Source organism: Danio rerio, chromosome 21, assembly GCF_052040795.2.
Source record: "Danio rerio strain M-AB ecotype USA chromosome 21, GRCz13ab, whole genome shotgun sequence".
In the NCBI taxonomy this organism is placed as follows: Eukaryota; Metazoa; Chordata; class Actinopteri; order Cypriniformes; family Danionidae; genus Danio; species Danio rerio.
Window position 1 is genome coordinate 7,656,013 of NC_141041.1, and position 20,065 is coordinate 7,676,077.

At 34.5% G+C, this 20,065-nt stretch overlaps 1 protein-coding gene across 3 annotated transcripts in view; it reads left to right on the forward strand.

Moving 5' to 3' along the window:
- Positions 1 to 20,065, forward strand: part of col5a1 (procollagen, type V, alpha 1) — a 219,573-nt gene that overhangs the window by 38,071 nt on the left and 161,437 nt on the right. For all 3 annotated transcript variants that reach the window (XR_015519911.1, XM_087300581.1, XM_087300582.1), the window contains exon 2: positions 18,546 to 18,713. Coding sequence is in view for 2 of the 3 variants with exons in the window: in XM_087300581.1 (XP_087156707.1) it covers positions 18,546 to 18,713 (168 nt within the window). In the remaining variant the exon portion in view is untranslated. The remainder of the gene's footprint in view (positions 1 to 18,545; positions 18,714 to 20,065) is intronic.

A 20,065-nucleotide genomic window follows, 5' to 3' on the forward strand; every position in this document is an offset into this window, starting at 1 on the left:
ATGTAGTACAGGTGAATTGGGTAAGCTAAATTGTCCGTAGTGTATAGTGTGAGTGAGTGTGTGGATGTTTCCCAGAAATGGGTTGCAGCTGGAAGGGCATCCGCTGCTTAAAACATGCTGGATAAGTTGGTGGTTCATTTCTCTGTGGCGACCCCAGATTAATAAAGGGACTAAGCCCAAAATGAATGTATTAAATGCTTTTTGATTTCAGAATTTTTAGATATTTGGACTAAAAACAAGACAAAATTTAAGTACGAAAAGCATTTTGGCAGTGTACTTCTCTTAGCTCATCCACTTCCTGTAGTTTTGCGATTGAAAATGATCAGAAGGGAAAAGAGAGAAAGAGTTTTCCTGCTTCTGCTCCTTTCACTTTCCTGTGTGTGTTTGTTAACGCCTCTGGTCCAGTTTGGAGGCTTCTGAACACACACTCACAAGGAAGAGTGTGTGCTCAGAAGCCTCCAAACTGAACGCCAAACAGTTTCCCAACCCTGCATGCATATTGAAAGCGTGTGTGTATGTCATGCTCAATCGTAGGTCAAAAATGATGAATCACTTTATCCAGAATGACCTCAGTGACCCCAGCTGCAGTTCAGCCGCCCTCTGCTGAGAACAAACACCAGTCTGTGCTGAATACTGAACATTTGTTTGATTCCCCTGATGTTATGAAGGAGATCCAAGCTAGCATTAAGGCATGTGATCAGTTTGCTAATTACATCCTTAGCTAAAAGAGTTTAGCTACGGCAACCTTTAGCTATTCAAACTTGTTTGGTAGTTTTCTGCACTGTGTTCCACACACTTCCTTCATGTTGTCCCAACACAAATTGATTAAGTTAACTTATCGATTAAGTTCATTCATTTTCCTTAGGCTTCGTCCCTGAATTATCAGAGGTCGCCACAGTGGAATGAACCGCCAACTGTCTTGGCATATGTTTTACGCACACTCATACACTACGGCCAATTTAGTTTATTCAGTTCACCTATAGCCCATGTGTTTGGACTGTGGGGGAAACAGGAACACCTGGAGGAAACCCACACCAACACATGCAAACTCCACATAGAAATGCCAACTGACCAAACCAGCGACCTTCTTGCTGTGAGTTGACCTAAAAACTCAAAATAAAATATATTCTGTAACCTTTCTGCTCTACCCAAAAAAACAGCTTAAACCAGCCTAGGCTGGTTTCAGCTGGTCAACCAGGCTGGTTTTAGAGGGGTTTTGGCCACTTCCAGGCTGGTTTCCAGCCATTTCCAGCCTGGTCTTAGCTGGTCAGGCTTGACCAGCTTGACCAGCCTGGCCAGGATGGGAGCCCAGCCAAAACCAGCTATGTCCAGCCTGAACCAGGCTGGTCAAGCTGGTTTCAACTGGATTTAGCCGGTCATTTTCCAGCCAGACCAGCTAAAAACAGGCTGGAAATGGCTGGAAATCAGCCTGGAAATGGCCAAAACCCCTCTAAAACCACGCTGGTCAACCAGCTAAAACCAGCCAACCAGCTTAGGCTGGTTTAAGCTGGATTTTTTCAGCTGGGTGTTGATTCATGCTGATTTGGCAGTGCTGTTACTTTTTCAGGAAGTTTAAATCTAGTATATTTGCATTACAGCAAAGCTCTTTAATTCAGCATGATTTGATTTAAGCAGCTTTGGAGAAGCTTAATCATTTATAATGTGATCAAACAGTCAAGTTTTGACCTGTTGTAAACTGAACTGAACTTTTTTCTCTTTCAGTCATGATACATAATTTTTGTCCATCAAATATACTGTTACCTATCACATTTATTTAAATATTTAAGATCAAAATGCCACTAACTTTCAAATTTTAGGCCCCGTTTACACTAATGCATTTTAGATTTAAAACGCATAGGTTTTGATATGGTTATGCCATCCGTCCACACTACCACTGAGTTTTCGAGTGCTGAAAATGGAGCGCTTTGAAAACAGGTTTCACTTTAAAACGTTGCTGCTCCAAGGAGGAAAACAGACATCTGAAAATAGAGGCGCGGCTGCAGACATTCTCCTATCTGATTGGAGCCTTTTCTCAATATCAAGTAGTTCAGTCGAGTTCATAAGTCTAATATTTAAAACAAATTCTCAAGAACATGTCGGGTAAATCTTCAAAGAGAACAGTGTACGTCAGGGCTATTCAATTGGCGTCCGCGGGCCGAACCCGGCCCCCGTGGCAATTAGTTCCGGCCCTTTAAATAGTGTGACCAAGACATCAAAAATAAATTTGGTTCAGTCTAAAAATGGTCGCTATTGTTATGAAATGACCTGTGTCTGTTCAATACAGCACGAGCTGCAGTTGAAGGCTGCGCAGAGCGTGAGTCACCAAAGCGAGTGGCGCAGGCAGCCGAAAACATTTGGATATGTTTGTAGAAAAGGCCTTTTGTACAATTTTGAACAAGCGGTCTAATAATTCTAGGGGGCTAATAATTCTGACTTCAACTGTATATGATAATATGTGTACTGCATATATGTGTATATATGCCACATATAGACAATATTGAGGTGCATATATGTGGATATACAAGCCAAATAGGTCTCCTGTATTGCTTCTTCATATCCACATATAAGCCCTTTATGATATGTCTCCTATATAGCTCATATCTCACTTTGGCAACTGTCATCCATGATTCCTTGACTAGGTCATATTTTTATTATCAAGGCAATAACTAAGAACTAACTTTAAATAAGTGCAAAAAACATATGTATATGCCACTCAAATTTGGTATCACTTGTAATCGGCATGTTATGGATTTTAACTTTGGCAAATAGATGAGAGGAGATGGAAAGCTATGTTGTCTACACGTTTTCCTGAAACATTTACAAGGTCAATTCTTTCTCATGAAGATAGTGGAAAAGATATATTACACAATGGTTTGTTTTTTTCCTTCTTTCCTTTATTGTTCTCTTATTTTTGTTCTTGTACTATATTTATTTCTTGCACTATTTGATTAAGTAAATAAAAATTACAATTTCTTTTAAATAATGTTGTCTAGCAGCTGTATTTTAACAATTTTACTAACATATAGGTGAATATATATGTACCCATATCAGGCCCGGATTGACTAATCGGGAGGACTGGGAGAATTCCCGGTGGGCCGGTCCATTTTTAGGCCATGAGGGCCGGTGTCCCTAGCTGCTTGCACTCTCAGCAGTTGCAATTTTTTTCATTCATTTGTTCTTTTGACCATAACCTCACTCTTTTTATTCATTATTTTGGGCAGCTCCTCTCTTTTTATTTATTTTCTCGCAGCCCCGTGAGCAAAATGCCGCCCGCAGGTTAATGATGATGTAACTATCATTCTCCCCAAACAGCGGCACCTTAGTGAATATGAATTAATTTCATTGAATATTACTCCTGCTCAATGAAAATCAGATGATTCACTACATTAATAAATCTGATATAACTTGATCAGAAATCTAAAAAGGGGAGAAAAGGAGTGGGGTACAAAAAGAGTAGACATCAATAGCAGCAGATAACAGTGCAATACTTATTCTTTATCCCGAACACATCAGCTTAACAGTGCCATCGTGGGCTAGTGGTTAGCATGTTATGTTACGATGCTGCCGATCCGAGTTCGAATCTCACCAGGGTAAAATATTAAATACATTTTTTTTCATTTTTAGTGTTAAGACATATAAAACTGTTTGGGTTACTACTTGAAGTACATATTATTTATTTATTTTTTGTGTGACGACCGTTAAAAAGCACTGGATATCTATAAAGAATGAATGTTCTCATATTTATGAAAAACATTTGAAGTTCTAAAGCAGCTGTGTCCTTAAAAAAGACGTGTTAGTGTCATTTGAAACTGAATTGGAAATAACGTTATTTTTATATAGTCAGTCGTCGACTGAGGTGGGCCGGTCTAAGGCTTAAAAACTCCAGAGCTGAAAAGGAGCCCCACTCCGGCCCTGACCCATATATGTGCATATGTGTACATACATATAATATAGGAAAATGGACAATTTTATATATGTCTGTAACGTTCGCTTGCAGAACGTATTTTGGATAAGTGTGTGCTTTTGTTTGTATGTGGGTGTGTCATTTCATGCATGTGTTACAGGTACGAATGACATTGGAGGATCCGCATTTCGTGCTGATGACGTTGGCTGCTGACGCTGGGTTTGCGCCACCAATCGCTGGTTGGCGTAGCGTTTAAAAGCAGAGCCCAAACTGCAATGGCTTTCTCTCTCTCTCTCTCTCTCATATATCAGAAATCTATTTCAAAACCTATATTAAAACATACAGTTGAAGTCAGAATTATTATACCCCTTTGAAATTTTTTTTTCGTTTTTACATATTTCCCAAATAATGTTCAACAGAGCAAGGACATTTTCACAGTATGTCTGATAATATTTTTTCTTCTGGAGAAAGTCTTATTTGTTTTATTTCGGCTAGAATAAAAGCTGTTTAAAATTTTTTAAACACCATTTTAGGGACAATATTATTAGCCCCTTTAAGCTATATTTTTACTCGACTATCTACAGAACACACCATCATTATACAATGCCTAATTACCCTAACCTGCCTAGTTAACTTAATTAATCTAGTTTAGCCTTTAAATGTCACTTTAAGCTCTATAGAAGTGTCTTGAGAAATATCTAGTCACATATTATTTACATATTATTTTGTCATCATGGCAAAGATAAAATAAAACAGTTATTAGAAATGAGTTATTACAACTATTTTGTTTAGAAATGTGTTTTAAAAATCTTCTTTCCGTTAAACAGAAATTAGGAAAAAAATAAACAGGGGGGGCTAATAAATCAGCGGGGCTAATAATTCTGACTCAACTGTATATGTTTATATAGGTTCTTTCTATGAGGGTTCAGAAACCATAGGTGAAACGCCAGTGTGGACGTGGATCATTTTCATATTAAAACACGGTTAAAACTAAAACGCATCAGTGTAAACAGGGCCTAAATATTAGTAGTATTCAGAGCAGCTTTTCAGAATAGTATCAGATCTCAGTGTTTGTATGTGTGTATGTGTATGTGTGTGTTTTTTGCAGTAAGTTAAGCAGTGTGTATTTTGTGTGTCGTGTGGTTTTGGATGTGGTTGTTTTGATGTGTTTATGTTTTTGGACTCTTGTGTGTGTGCGTGGCATCTGTTTTTCTGACAATATGTAATTAAAAGTTGGCACTGGTACCCGACACATTTAATGCTGAGAGATCAGTCATTAATGTTAATTGAATTCATGCATTTTCCTGTGCATTTTATCTGCAGGCATTTTAGTCTAATTATAATAATCTCAGGAAATGTGTGTGTGTGGCGGTCGGAGTTTAGGAAGAGGAATCGGTCCTATAAGTGCGGCATTATGAATGGGAGTGTTTACACACACCTGAGCTGCGGTCTGAGGGGTGTTTGTAGAGGGAAACACCGCGGTGACTGAGTAAATCTACATAGGTGATGTTTCTGTTCCTCTGGGGCACTGATTTAAGAGGGTAAACACACACACACACATGCAATGTAAACACTGGTGCTGAGTGACTGTGAGGTGAACTCGAGGGCTTCACCTGAGCTGCTCCTCCTGTGTGTTTGGCCCACTTTAACATGATGTTTTACAGGATGTTGAGAGATCCCGCTTAACCAGAACTTGTGAAGTAGGTTGTAAAACATCACATTCGCTTCAGTATGTACACATATACCCACTCGAGCATGCAAAATACTGACAGAGTAGTTCATCTAAGGTCAGAATTATTAGGCCCAATCTCTGTTTAATGGAAAGAAGATTTTTTTCAACACATTTCTAAGCATAATAGTTTTAAGAACTCATTTCTAATAACTGATTTATTTTTTCTTTATCTTATGCTGAAAGGGGCTAATAATATTGACCTTAAACTGTTTTTGTTGTAGCTGAAATAAAACAAATAAGACTTTCTCCAGAAATTCTTTTTTTTTTTTGAGAAATATGTTAAAAAATGACTTGCTCCCTTAAATTTTAAATTTTTATTTTAGAAACATTTGAAAAAGAAGATGATTTACATGAGGGCGAATAATTTTGACATCAACTATACATAATACTGACACTTAATGCTGCACTAAAAAAAAGAAGAAGAAGAAACTACCATATGCAAGTCGACAATCCTGTATTTAAAGCCATGAGGCTCTTTTTAAACACTTTCCAATGGAGTTTAAGGATTTTTTGTTTTACAGTAAATTTTAATAGTATTAAATCACTGAAATGCACTTCTTTATGTGACTTTACCAGTGTAATGAAGTTTATTTTGATGTTTTATAGTCTGTTTAGAATCTAGAGAGCAAAAGTTTGATACGCAAATGTAGAATTTTTAAAATTATTAATCATTATTTAACTTATATTCTGATCTGTATTAATACTGTAAAAAATGCCTTTTTTTTAAAGATAAAGTTCCTGAAACACAGGCTTTTTGTGAAAACGTACTCCCATATTTATTTCTGGAGAGCGCAAAATATGCAGCCAGAGCTACGTATAGTTGCATTTGTCTTTAAAACAAACGATATGGGGTGGTATGATGCTGCCGACGACTTCTATTTCTTTTTGCGCTACAAGCTGACCACTTGCCTTCGTGTGGACGGCTTTTCTGCTGTTACCAGTTTGCATAGTAGCTCGCCCTGTACATCGGAGGACTTGAGATGTAGAGAGGAGTTGACCGCGACGATGAAGTTAGAGTCTGGTGAAGAACGCATCCAGAACAGTTCAGTCAGTCTACAGCGGCCTCTGGTGGATGTACAAAAGATGGCACTCCCAAGAGAAAAATAAAAAGATCTGAAAAATAGTACACAGCGGCCTCTGATTGATTCGCGAAAACAAAAACTGCAAAAAAACGTACTGCCTGGGACATATTTCACGCTCTCCAGAAATGTATATAAGGGTATCCATAATGAGCCTGGGTAGCAACAAAGTGTGTGCATGCATATATATATATATATATATATATATATATATATATATATATATTTATATATATATATATATATATATATATATATATTTATATATATATATATATATATATATATATATATATATATATATATATATATATATATATATATATATATATATATATATTTATATATATATATAGTTAAAGTCAGAATTATTAGCCCCCCTTTGATTTTTTTTGTCTTTTTTTTAATATTTCCCAAATGATGCTTAACAGAGCAAGGAAATGTTCACAGTATATCTGGTAATATTTTTTCTTCTGGAGAAAAGTCTTATTTGTTTTATTTTGGCTAGAATAAAAGCAGTTATTAATTTTTTTAAAAACATTTTAAGGTTAAAATTATTACCCCTTAAAGCTATTTATTTTTTGATTGTCTATAGAACAAACCATTGTTATACAATGACTAGCCTAATTACCCTAACATGCCTAGTTAACCTAATTAACCCAGTTAAGCCTTTAAATGTCACTTTAAGCTGTATAGAAGTGTCTTGAAAAATATCTTGTCAAATATTATTTACTGTCATCATGGCAAAGATGAAACTAATTTGTTATTAGAAATGAGTTATTAAACCTGTTGTGTTTAGAAATGTGTTAAAAACATCTCTCCGTTAAACAAATTGGGAAAAAAGTAAACAGGGGCGCTAATAATTCTGACTTCAACTGTATGTATCTTCCTAAATACTTTAACAATTAAACTATTTATTGTTTGAGCATTAAAATGGTGGTTTCAGCAATAATATTAATAATAATAATAATAATATTAATAATAATAATAATTATTATTATTATTATTATTATTACTATTAATACTAGTACTAATAATAATACTTATGTTTGACAAGATGCATTTAACTGATCAAAAGTAATATCAAATATTTCAAAAGATTTTAAATAAATTAAGTATAAATGCTGTTTAAATAAATATTGTATAATCATCAAAATTGTGGGGTCAGGAAAAGTAAAATAATAATAATAATAATAATAATAATCTAACATTAAAAAAGGCAAAAGATTTGGGTTTTAAATAAATGCCATTTTTGTTTAACGGCTGGAGAAAAGGCTGCTGAGAAATTCATCTTTGCATAACAGAAATAAATTCTGCTTTGAAATATATTGAAATAGAAATGGGTTATTTTAAGTTGCAAAGATATTTTACAATTTTGTCTTTTTTACTGTATTGTTTATCAAATAAATGCAGCACTGGTGCGCAGGAGAAACAAAAGCACCAAAATCTAGAAAACTAAACAGCAAAAATGTGTTAAAAATATCTTTACTTTTAAGCATGTTGTGTCTTGTTAGATCTAATATTTTATGTTTAATGCTGTAAGTGGGTTACTGGGTCAAACTGTGTTCTTGATTCCCTGCTATGTGTCTAAAGCTGTTCATGAGGGGAAAAAAACAGCTGTAACATCACCTCCTTTTATAGCTTTTCCCCTAAACATCCTTAAGAAAATATCCATATACTTTTGCACAAGTTTGACCCCCAGCTAATGCTTCATGAGGTAAATATTAGCTCTGCCTGCAAGCACTCAGAGTTTTCTCACTCAGCGCAGAGCGGAATGTTGATACAAGCAGCATCTGTGCATGTTTACATGAGAGAGAGTTCATTATACACACGCTTTAGCCATGCGTTTGCTCTTCTTTGTGGAATAAATGTGAGCAAGGCCTTCATATTTGCAGCCATTACCACAATTATTGGTGTTAAATCATGTAAGTGTGTACGGTTCATTAAATTCGAAAGTGTTTGTACATATGCACACTAGAAAGATTCATCCTTATCTAGTGTCAGCACTTCTATTCCCAAAATTTGTGAGTGATTAAATGTATTAAAACAGATCTGTAGATGATTTTCTCCTAAATGTTACATTGTTAATGCATTTTTACCATTTTCGAAAGTTTGTTGTTGTCCCAGACAGTTTCTTTTCTGATCGTCAAACTATGGTTTTAGTGTTGACACCTTGAGGATGAAGATAGCAGTGGAAAAAATCTAAAATGCCCATAGTTGTGTAGTTGGAAAATATGGAATGCCATTGGGGCCAAAAATCATTTAGTTTGACTACCTGTAAAAATGCACTTGTTATGGAAGGCAATGTAACGTCTGATGTTTACAATTTTTAACTGAACATACTAGTATGCCATTACGATAACCTTTATGTTTGTTTACATATTTTCAAAAAATAACTTTTGCTGTTTAAGTTAAGTTAAGTTACTTATTTAAAGTAAGTTAAACAACACAAAAGATTTGTTTGGGACAACTTGAATCCATAAATTAGTAAAGATGATTAAGTTAGCTTAAGGCTGATTTTTACTTCTACGTCAGGTGTACGTGTATACCCCGGCACAACCTTCACGTGGTTGCACCTCTCAAAAATTGTAACTACACGTTTCAAGCTCTGTGATTGGTCGGTTTTGTATCGGTGACGAGTATGGGTGGGTGCTGAGAGTCCTATGGAGCGATTGTTTACAAATGTCAAGTCCTGTGAAGGAGCTCCAGATGGAAACATTTGTTTTGTTAACCTAATGGTTAAAGTTGTTACATGTCTGCCAGTTCCCGCCTCTGAATGAGTGAGTTTGAGCTACTCGTAGCGTTCAGAAAAAACAAAACGTCCACGAAGAAACTTTACACAGAGGAACATAAAAACCTACTGCTAGCTAGCATTTTTGAAGTGTTATTGTGTTATTATAGAGGTGACCTAGGCGGCTGCCTAGGGCGGCAGTATAGAAAGGGCGGCGTCCAAGACACCTCCCTTACCACCCGCGTCCTCAGTTATGTCCGCGACACCTTCCTCAGTATCCGCGTCCTCAGATATATTCGCGCATAGACGACAGAATAGAGAGGGCGGCGTCAGCGACACCTCCATCAGCACCTGCGTGTCCTTAGTTATATCCGTGTATAGGGCGGCAGAATTGAGGTCCGTGACACCCGTGCGTCCTCAGTTATATCCGCGCATAGGGCGGCAGAATAAAGAGCTCAGTGTCCGCGACACCTCCCTCCCTCCCTCCGCACCCGTGCGTCCTCAGTTATATTCGCGCATAGTGCGCCAGAAAAGAGATCCGCGACACCTCACTTCATTTTCATAACCGGTCACTTTCGTTTTCACATTGGGGTTGAGGGCGGCGTGATCGTCCTCTGCCTAGAGCCGCAGTTCAGCTTGCTCCTGCCCTGAAGGCAGGCGCTGTGGGTAAAATCGATCCCTTGCTTTTAATCGACTTGTGTTGGGACAACATGAAGGAATTGTGTGGAACCCGACGTTTTTTACAGTGTATATCTCAATGTACCTTTGTCACATATGCAAATATAGTCTCAAATTCAAATAATTTAATTGGCTGTTGTGCTTGTTGACACATTGACATGGTTAAACTATGTCAAAACTGTTGTGAGTTTTGGCACTGATGACCTTCCATATTAGCACACATGTAAAAACCTTGTACTTTTGTTTTAAAGGGATAGTTCATGCAAAAAGGGAAATTCTGTCATCATTCACACACCCTCGAGTGTTTCTGTTAAGCATATAAGAACATCTTTTAAAAAATGTTGAAAGCCTGTAACCATTGACTCCCACAGTATTTGTTTTTCCTGTTTTAGGAGGCAATGGTTGCAGTTTTTCAGCTTTCAGCTTGTTTTCAAGATAAGAAAGAAACTCAAACAGATTTAGAAACACTCGAGGGGGAGTAAATAGTGAGTAAATCTTCATTTTGGGGTGAACTGTGCCTTTAATTTGCTCCTTTAATCCATTTAACTTTGCCTGCTGCAAAGTTCAAGTAGGTTTTTCTTTCCCACAGTTTTCTAAATGAAGCGATATGAAAGTCTAAATTAAGATTTTTTTTTTCTGACTGACATGCCATTATCATCAAGTTGTTAAAGCGTGTCATTTTAAGACCTATATATATATATATAAAACAGCTCATTTTGGGGAAGCCCTTGAGCATTCTTTCATCGTTAAACCATAGCGATGTGTTTTACCTTGGCAAACCTCATTGCTACTTTGACAGGGACGGCCGAATATCTTTGGCTAACCAAAAAACCTCAGCGTGGTTCAGCGAGTCGCATCTCTGACGCCTCCGTCTCGCTCTTCAGTCCTCACAGGTGCTTATCATGGCTCCGAAACTAAACTAACAATGCCATTACAGCATAATCGCTTTAATTATCACAGCTGCAGTGCAATTTTAGTGTGCATGCCTAAAACTAGCGTGCATCTCTGATTATAGTGTCCCATCGGTGATGATGTGTACGGTGAAGTCTTTTGTGAAAATGTGTTTGTGTTGATTTTACATTTATATCACATCAAATGCTTGCCAAAGTCAATTGCATGAGGTTTGATGTGTGCCAAAATAAGCAGATTCGCAGTTGGTGTGTTTTAATGATGCGGTCTAGGGTAATGACTTGCAACGGTAAAATCTGTTCTACTGTATTGTGCTATGTGTGTTGTAAATGAAAGCGATAGTTCAGCCAAAAAGTGATCATTTACTTACTATTTACTAGTGGTGGGCAAAGCGAGGCTTCGTGAAACACTGAAACAGTCGAAGCAAATGTGTCGAAGCTTCGAAACGTTTCGAAACCCCACTCTACAGTGACATCTAGTGGTCATTTTTTTATGTATTGCACTGAAACAGCTTCAGCAAGGAACAGTTGAACAAATTGAGGGATTAAGGCCAAATTTGTATGATAAATCCTTCAAGTAACATAGTATAGTGGTTAAGGTGTCAGACTTCCATGTGGTGTTAATAGGTTTTGAAGCTAGGCTATGGCAGTTGTTTTGAAATGCGTTAATACCAATTGGTAATGCTTTGCTCTTGTATCGTTTTGTTTCAACATTGGTCTGATATCCGAATGAACAATTTGTGAATAAATATGTCTTGTTTTTGTCTTAAAACAGGGTTGTTGCTAGATCAAAAACGGTGGCCTGAAGTTATCAAGAATTATTTATATTATTCATTAAATTTCCCATTTATTGTATTTTATTAATGTCTACCTAAACCAACCATACTGTAAAGATATTTATTATTGTTTTACAGTGTTACAAAAATGATGCTAAATTGATGGCGTAACTGCAGCTGTATCCTATTTAGGTTACACAAAACAGAAACATGAAAAATACATAAAACCATGAATTCAGAGTATTTGTACAAGTCGGGATTCGAACCCAGAACATCATGCAAAACATAGAATCAAATAGCAAACACACAGTCGTCTAAGCCATATGACACAGAGATTGATTGACCTTGGCAGTTAAATGAGGATTCGCCAGGTCTCGAAACGTTTCTAAGCTGATCGATGCTTTGAATCGCTTTAGTCACGTGACTAGGTGTTTCGAAACACTTTAGTCACTTGACTTGGGTGCTTCGGATCATGCTTCGGTGCAGTGTTTCGAAACACTTGCGCTTCGGGATCTCGACACTGTGTCGAAACATCAGTTTCACGTCAGCCATCCCTACTATTTACTCTACCTCAAGTGGTTCCAAATCGTTACTTCTTTACTCTGTTGAACTCAAGAGGAGGATATTTTGAAAAAGCTGAAAGCCTGTAATCATTGACTTTCATAGTGCACTGTAAAACCCAACAGTCAACTTTATCAAATGAAATGAGTATAGTTAACTTAAAATTGACTGATTGTAGACAGGGCTTCACATTAACATCCGCCAAATGCGGGTAGATTTCAGCTTTGGCGGGTTTGACAGACAATCTCACTAGCCACTTTGGCTGGTTCAAAATAATTTTTGAATTGTAGTTTTCCTAAAAGCAGAGTCCGGCAATACAAGGATGACCCAATATGCGTGCAAATGTGATCTTAGAATCGAGAAGTAAAATAATTGTGATCACGCGAGCAGAAGAAAGCAAATGAATACCGAATGAGAGGATGATGATCACTTGCGCTAACAGCTGATGTGGTGCGTGCGACTGCTTAAAACGCATGCGCGCAACTGCTTAATGCGTGCGCGCTCCCGAATCGTGAAGCAACCGTGTCTGGAACAGATTCTGGAAACGCAACTATCATCGGTTCTCTTTCAAATAAGCTTGACAAAAAGTGATTATTTTGATTGACAAAAGTAATACCTTTTTAACTTTTACGTAATATTTAATTGCAAATCTAATTAGATTCACTTTATTTGGTAAACAAAGCAAGTCTCTTATATAATATCTCTACTAAAAGACAGAAAATATTACTGTACAAACTGCATTGTACATAAATCAAATAAACATTTTCATATTAGTCAATAATATTACTGTTATTAGTTAAAAGAAACGAAATAAATTTAGATTTACACTAATTTACTCAAGAAAATAAACAGAATTAATAATGGGCAAAAAATCTTCTGAAATCTGCGGTATTCTGCACGCGCAGATTCCGTGTGGGCCTGCTAATTACTGAATAAAGTATCGCCATTTGTAACGCCGTTTATTTATAGCACCGTTATTCCATCACTGATGGAGACATAGCTAATGATGACAGAATTTTAATTTTTGCGTGAGTTGTCCATTTAAGTTGCAATTTTGCTAATTAGACGTTTGTTTGAAGCCATAATGAACATTATATTCTGCTTTCCTTTGCGTCATTCCTAAACATTTATATATATATTTTTATTTATTTTTAATTCCCAGGTTATGTTGGTTGATTCATCTCCCGAATTCTTATTGCCAATCCTAAGCCAACTGGAAATACTTGTTTTGGTTCAATTTGGAATTTCCCCAACCAATGACGAGCCAGGGCAAAGAGCTTAGAATGACCAAGAGGCGACACTCAATTGAACGTTCCATTGCAGCAGCAGCCAGCCACAGCCCCAGATTCCGCCATTTTGGAGTCAAAGCGGTCGGCTGTCCATTGGATCTTATTGCCGTGGCGATGGCAAGCAACTGCTTTGTTTTTTATTTATTTATTTAAAAAGCGCATTAAAGCTGAGAAACAACCTGAAAGACGACAATACAGCACTTACTATCACAATCATCAGCCCTTTTAATAGTTTATTTGACAGACTTATAATATGCTGTTGTTCTATTGGAGTTTTCATTCCAAAATGGCCGACGCGCCTCTAGTGGCTGTTTCCCAAATCACACTAGAGTGTCGCTTCTTGGTGATTCTATGCTCTTTGGTAATAGTTTATTATTGTTTTGATTATAATACATACACTTTACACTGTACAAATGACTGAGATCACTGTTTTCACACAAAAACAATTCCTTCATGTTATCCCAACACAAACTGATCAAGTGAACTATTTTCTTTCACAAATTTAAGTGGATTGAACATAACACAACTGAGTTGTCCCAAACAAATCCCATGAATTTAGTTGTTTTGGCTCATTTTAAGCATGTAGTTTGAACAAGCAGCAAAAAAAAATTTAAAATAAATAAAAAATAAATGTTTTACTGGCAGATGCCATTCAGAATTGAAAAATTTTTCTTGGTCATTCTAAGCTCTTTGCCCTGGCTCGTCATTGGTTGGGGAAATTCCAAATTGAACCAAAACAAGTATTTCCAGTTGGCTTAGGATTGGCAATAAGAATTCATGAGATGAATCAACCAACATCACCTGGGAATTAAAAATAAATAAAAATATATATAAATGTTTAGGAATGACGCAAAGGAAAGCAGAATATAATGTTCATTATGGCTTCAAACAAACGTCTAATTAGCAAAATTGCAACTTAAATGGACAATTCACGCAAAAATTAAAATTCTGTCATCATTAGCTATGTCTCCATCAGTGATGGAATAACGGTGCTATAAATAAACGGCGTTACAAATGGCGATACTTTATTCAGTAATTAGTAGGCCCACACGGAATCTGCGCGCGCAGAATACTGCAGATTTCAGCAGATTTTTAGCCCATCATTAATTCTGTTTATTTACTTGAGTAAATGAGTGTAAATCTAAATTTATTTAGTTGAAGTCAGAATTGTTAGCCCCCCTGAATTATTAGCCTCTCTGTATATTTTCCCCCCAATTTCGGTTTAGCGGAAAGAAGATTTTTTCCAACACATTTCTTAACATAATAGTTCTAAAAACTTATTTCTAATAACTGATTTATTTTATCTTTGCCATGATGACAGTACATAATACTTTACTAGATATTTTTCAAGATACTTCTATACAGCTTAAAGTTAAAGGCTTAACTAGGTTAATTAGTCAAGTTAGGGTAATTAGGCATGCCATTGTATAATGATGGTTTGTTCTGTAGACTATCAGAAAAAATATTGCTTAAGGAAGTGAATAATTATGACCTGTTTTTTAAAAAATTAAAAACTGCTTTTATTGTAGCCTAAATAAAACCAATAAGACTTTCTCCAGAAGGAAAAGCATTATAGGATATACTGTGAAACACTCCTTGCTCTGTTAAGTAAATATAAAAAAATAATAATAATTAAGGGCGAATAATTCTGACTTCAACTGTATATTCAAAAAGTAAAAAGACGACACTTTTTAAGGTTAGGGTGCGCCACTTCTGATCCAAGCGCTCTTTTTAGCTGCTGCTTCTAAGCAGCAGTGAAATGAACAGACGGCCTTTGATATAAATACTCAAGGAAAAATGTAAACGCTGTGAAGCATCGCAGACTAAATCACACTGACCTGATCAGAATCACAGAATAAACACTGTCTGTCTGATTCATTCTTCAGTGGAAATAAGAAGTGTGTGTTGTGTGTGTGCTGGATTTAGTGGTTTACAAGGAAAGTTTTTTTGTATAATGACATGAGTATGACCTGGGTGTACTCTATTTCAGTGGTTTACGAATAGATGTCTGATGTCCTTGTAATTAAAAATGCTTCAAAATCCTACTCAATGGGGACGTTGACATTCATATTTTGCCACGTTTCCAGTGAGGGTTGGATTCAGGGGTAATCTGTGTGTATGTGTGTACTGGTTTTAGTGGTTTACAAGGACAGTTTTTTTTGTATGGTGACATGAGTATGACCTAAGTCTACTCTATTTCTGTGACAGACACGCTTGATGTGCTTGTAATTGTGTGTGTGTGTGTGTGTGTGTGTTTGTTTAGTTGTGTTTCTCTTTCTGTGTATGTGCATGTGTTTGTCTCTGACTGTCATTCTGTGTGTGTCTCAATCCCTGTGTTTGTGTGTGTGCCACTTTTTGTGTTTGTGTTTTATGTCTGACTGTCATTCTGTGTCTGTGTGTGTCTGTACGTCGCTGTGTGTGTATGTGCTTTTGTGTCTTTCTGTGTGTGAGTTCGTCTGTCTGTCTCTTTCCTTGCGTATGTGTTTATATGTGTTGTGTCTGACTGTCTCACTCTCTCTCTCTCTGTGTGTGTGTGTGTGTGTGTGTCGCTTTGTGAGTTTTTGAGTATGCATCTCACTTTTTGTGTCTGTTTATCTGTTTGTCTTTGTTTATGTGTGTGTATGCATCTCTCTTTTTGTGCATTTGTGTATCTCTTACTGTGTGTGTGTGTGTTTGTGTGTGTGTGTCTGTGTGTATACTTTTCTATGTTTGTGAATGTGTGTTTACATTTAGATTTAGTCATTTAGCACATTCTTTTGTCTAAAGCGACTAAATATTTAGGAGGGATTCAACAAGAAGAGTGTTTCTGCAGGTGGTTTGTCAAACCCACTCACCTGTGTGAGGTTTTTATAGAAATATGGAGTGATTGTAAGAAAGTGTCTAGTGCAAATGTGCAAAACTGCTGCAAGTGTGGGTTAAAGTGTCCAAGAGATGAACTAGTGAGCTTCCTACAGGTGGTTTGTCAAGCCCACTCACCTGTGTGAGGCATGTTTTGAGGATGTCAGTGGTTCTTCATCTTCACAGGGCTCTTCATCTGTGTGTATGTGTGTGTTTGTGTATTCTGTTTCTGTATGTGTGTGTGTGTGTGTGTGTGTGTGTGTGTGTGTGTGTGTGTGTGTGTGTGTGCGCGCGCGCATATGTCTCTTGTCTCTTTTGTGTGTATGCGCATATGTCTGTCTCTCTTTTATGTGTTTAATTGTTTCTGTGTGTATGCATGCTTCTTTCTGTGTTGTGTATGTCTCTCTCTTTCTGTGTGTTTGTGTGTGTGTGTGTCTCTGGAGTGATTTTAACAAGCTTCAGCTGGAGTAGTTTTGTAGACAATGAAACTGTTCCTTAAGTTGATCACCTAAAAACACACAAACACTTCAGCATATGTGTGTGTGTGTGGTCTTCATATCTGTGTGTGTGTGTTCAGTGTTCATATGGTCAGTCGACCTGTGTAATGCTCATAAAACCCTCGTCTACTTCTGCTTGTTTGTCTGATGGGTTTTTTGGATTTGTGGTTTCGTGGGCACAGATTTGAATGTTTATTACACACATCTATAGTGCTTATTATTTTAGCTTGTTTGCTGATACAATTAAAATCTTTGTATGGTGGTTTGTTGTCATACGACCTCAGTATTTTGGTGGTTTAATTCAGTAATATTGATTTAATTCAGTATTCTGTTTAAAGATACTATAACTAGTTTTTAATTTGATAGGATTGTATTTAATATAATAATATGATCTGATGACAAATTCTGTCAATATTATTATTATTTATTATTATTATTATTATTTATTATTTATTTATTATTATAATTATTATTTGGGAGGGTTCTTAAATGTGAGGTAATCTGTAGTAAGTGCTGATTTTTTTTTTGTTTAAAAGTATTTTCAATATATTACAACATTTAATATATTTATGGTAAAGGTATTTTAATAAATATATATTTTTAAATGTATCTACTGCATATTCTTTTATTGTTATACACAATAAAACACTAAGTTAAATATATTTTTATTATGCATCTTTTTGGAAATTAATAAATATGTTGGCTATGATTTTTAATTTAATTTAATTTAATTTAATTTAATTTAATTTAATTTAATTTAATTTAATTTAATTTAATTTTTATTATGTAATAAAATATCACATAGTTCTTATTAGAAATTGTTATATTTCCCCTCCCTAAAATTCGTTTTAGTTAATTTTTAATTAATTTTCATGTCATTTCATTCCTTTTCATGTAATTTTAATGTTATTTATAATAAATAAATAAATAAACAAATAAATAAATAAATAAATAAATAAGGGTAACACTTTAACATAGTGGTCCATCAGTTTATGTCAGTTAATGTATGTACTATTATGCAATATTTATTCAGCTTTGTTAACATTATTTAATATTATTATTATAAGTTAAATAATGTTAGTTTATTGTTAGTTCATGTAAACTCACAGTGCATTAACTAATGTGGACATTAATAATGCGCTAGTAAATGTTAATAAATGCTTTATAAGCTTATTCATACCTTATTAATGTTAGTCTCTACATTAACTACTGGACCATTATTCTAAAGTGTTACGCAAGTAAGTAAGTAAGTATAAGTAAGTGAGTAAGTGAGTGAGTAAGTTAGTAAATAAGTAAACAGTTATATATACCAAGTTCCAGTTAGCTTAATTGTAAAATGTGCATAATATAATATAATATAATATAATATAATATAATATAATATAATATAATATAATATAATATAATATAATATAATATAATATAATATAATATAATATAATATAATATAACCTGCATTAATGTGTCTTTTTTTTTGTGGCAATGTCTGTGACTTAAAGTGCATGTGATCTAATGCTGTGTCTCTTTCTCTGTGTGTGTGTTTTTTCTGCAGCTGAGCCAGCCGATCTCCTAAAGATTTTAGATTTTCACAGTTTACCAGACGGTGTAACGAAAACTACAGGATTCTGCACACACCGGAAGTCATCGAAAGGGCCTGATGTCGCTTACAGAGTCACAAAAGATGCACAGCTTAGCGCTCCTACTAAACAACTGTACCCCTGTGAGTAACACACAAACATGCACAAACCCATAAAACACACAGGTGCAGTCAGTTTTTACTCTTCTTCTGCATGTATTTAATGTGTGTTTTTTTCAGAGAACTCTTTTCTCATCTAATCTCATCTCATCTTCTCCTGCTTCTGACACACTGGATAATTTAATTTAATTTAATTTAATTTAATTTAATTTAATTTAATTTAATTTAATTTAATTTAATTTAATTTAATTTAATTTTATTTTATTTTATTTTATTTTATTTTATTTTATTTTATTTTATTTTATAATTTTTATACAATTTTATTTTATTTTATTTTATTAAATTTTATTTAGTTTTTTTTAGATTTGTTCATTAGAGATTAAAATACCAAAAACTTAAAATCTCTGAAATTTTCTGAAACTTTTTTAGACCGTTTTTTAGAATTAAAAATGTATATGCCAACTTTAAATTTTTAAATTTTATTATTTTTATTTCTAAATATAGATCTAATACATTTGTAAAACTGAATAAAATCTAAAAAAAAAACTATTTGAATAAAAAAACTTATTGTATAGGAATGGAAACATTTATTTATTTACTTATTTTTAATTGTATAATAATAATAAAGTGCATAAATAATAAAAAAAACAACATAACTATATAAGGTAAGCAAATATTATCCCTTTTGGATGTTACATTATTTTTTTAGGAATATAATATTACCAAGTAAAATTAATTTAATTTAATTTAATTTAATTTAATTTAATTTAATTTAATTTAATTTAATTTAATTTAATTTAATTTAATTTCCTAGAAGATATAGAGGTTATTTTAGATTTGTTCATTAGATCATTTTTAGACCGTTTTTAGAATAAAAAATGTACATGCATATTTCAAATATTTATTTTATCATCTAAATGCACATATTATAATAAATGCATTTATTATCTAATGTACTTCTAAAACAAAATAAAATCTGAAGAACTATTAGAATAAAAAACTAATTAAGTAGGATACTTAATAATTATTTTATTTTATTTATTTATTTATTTATTTATTTTAAATTGTATAATGTAATACATACGGTAATATATAAGCTAATATATAAGGTAAGGAAACATTATTACTTTTTGACATTACACTACTTTTAAACAAATTCTATAATATACAAGCCTAACCCAAACTGTATTTAATTACATGTGCTATAAATCTTAATATTGTAACACTGGTCACTATTGTTGTTTTCGTCCTTTATTTAGATTTTATGTGTCTATCTATTGCTACACCATTGCAAATCTCCTTTTACTTTATAATAAAAGGAATGAAATACAATTAAAGTCTAAATTATTAGCCCTCTGGTGATTTTTCTTTTCTTC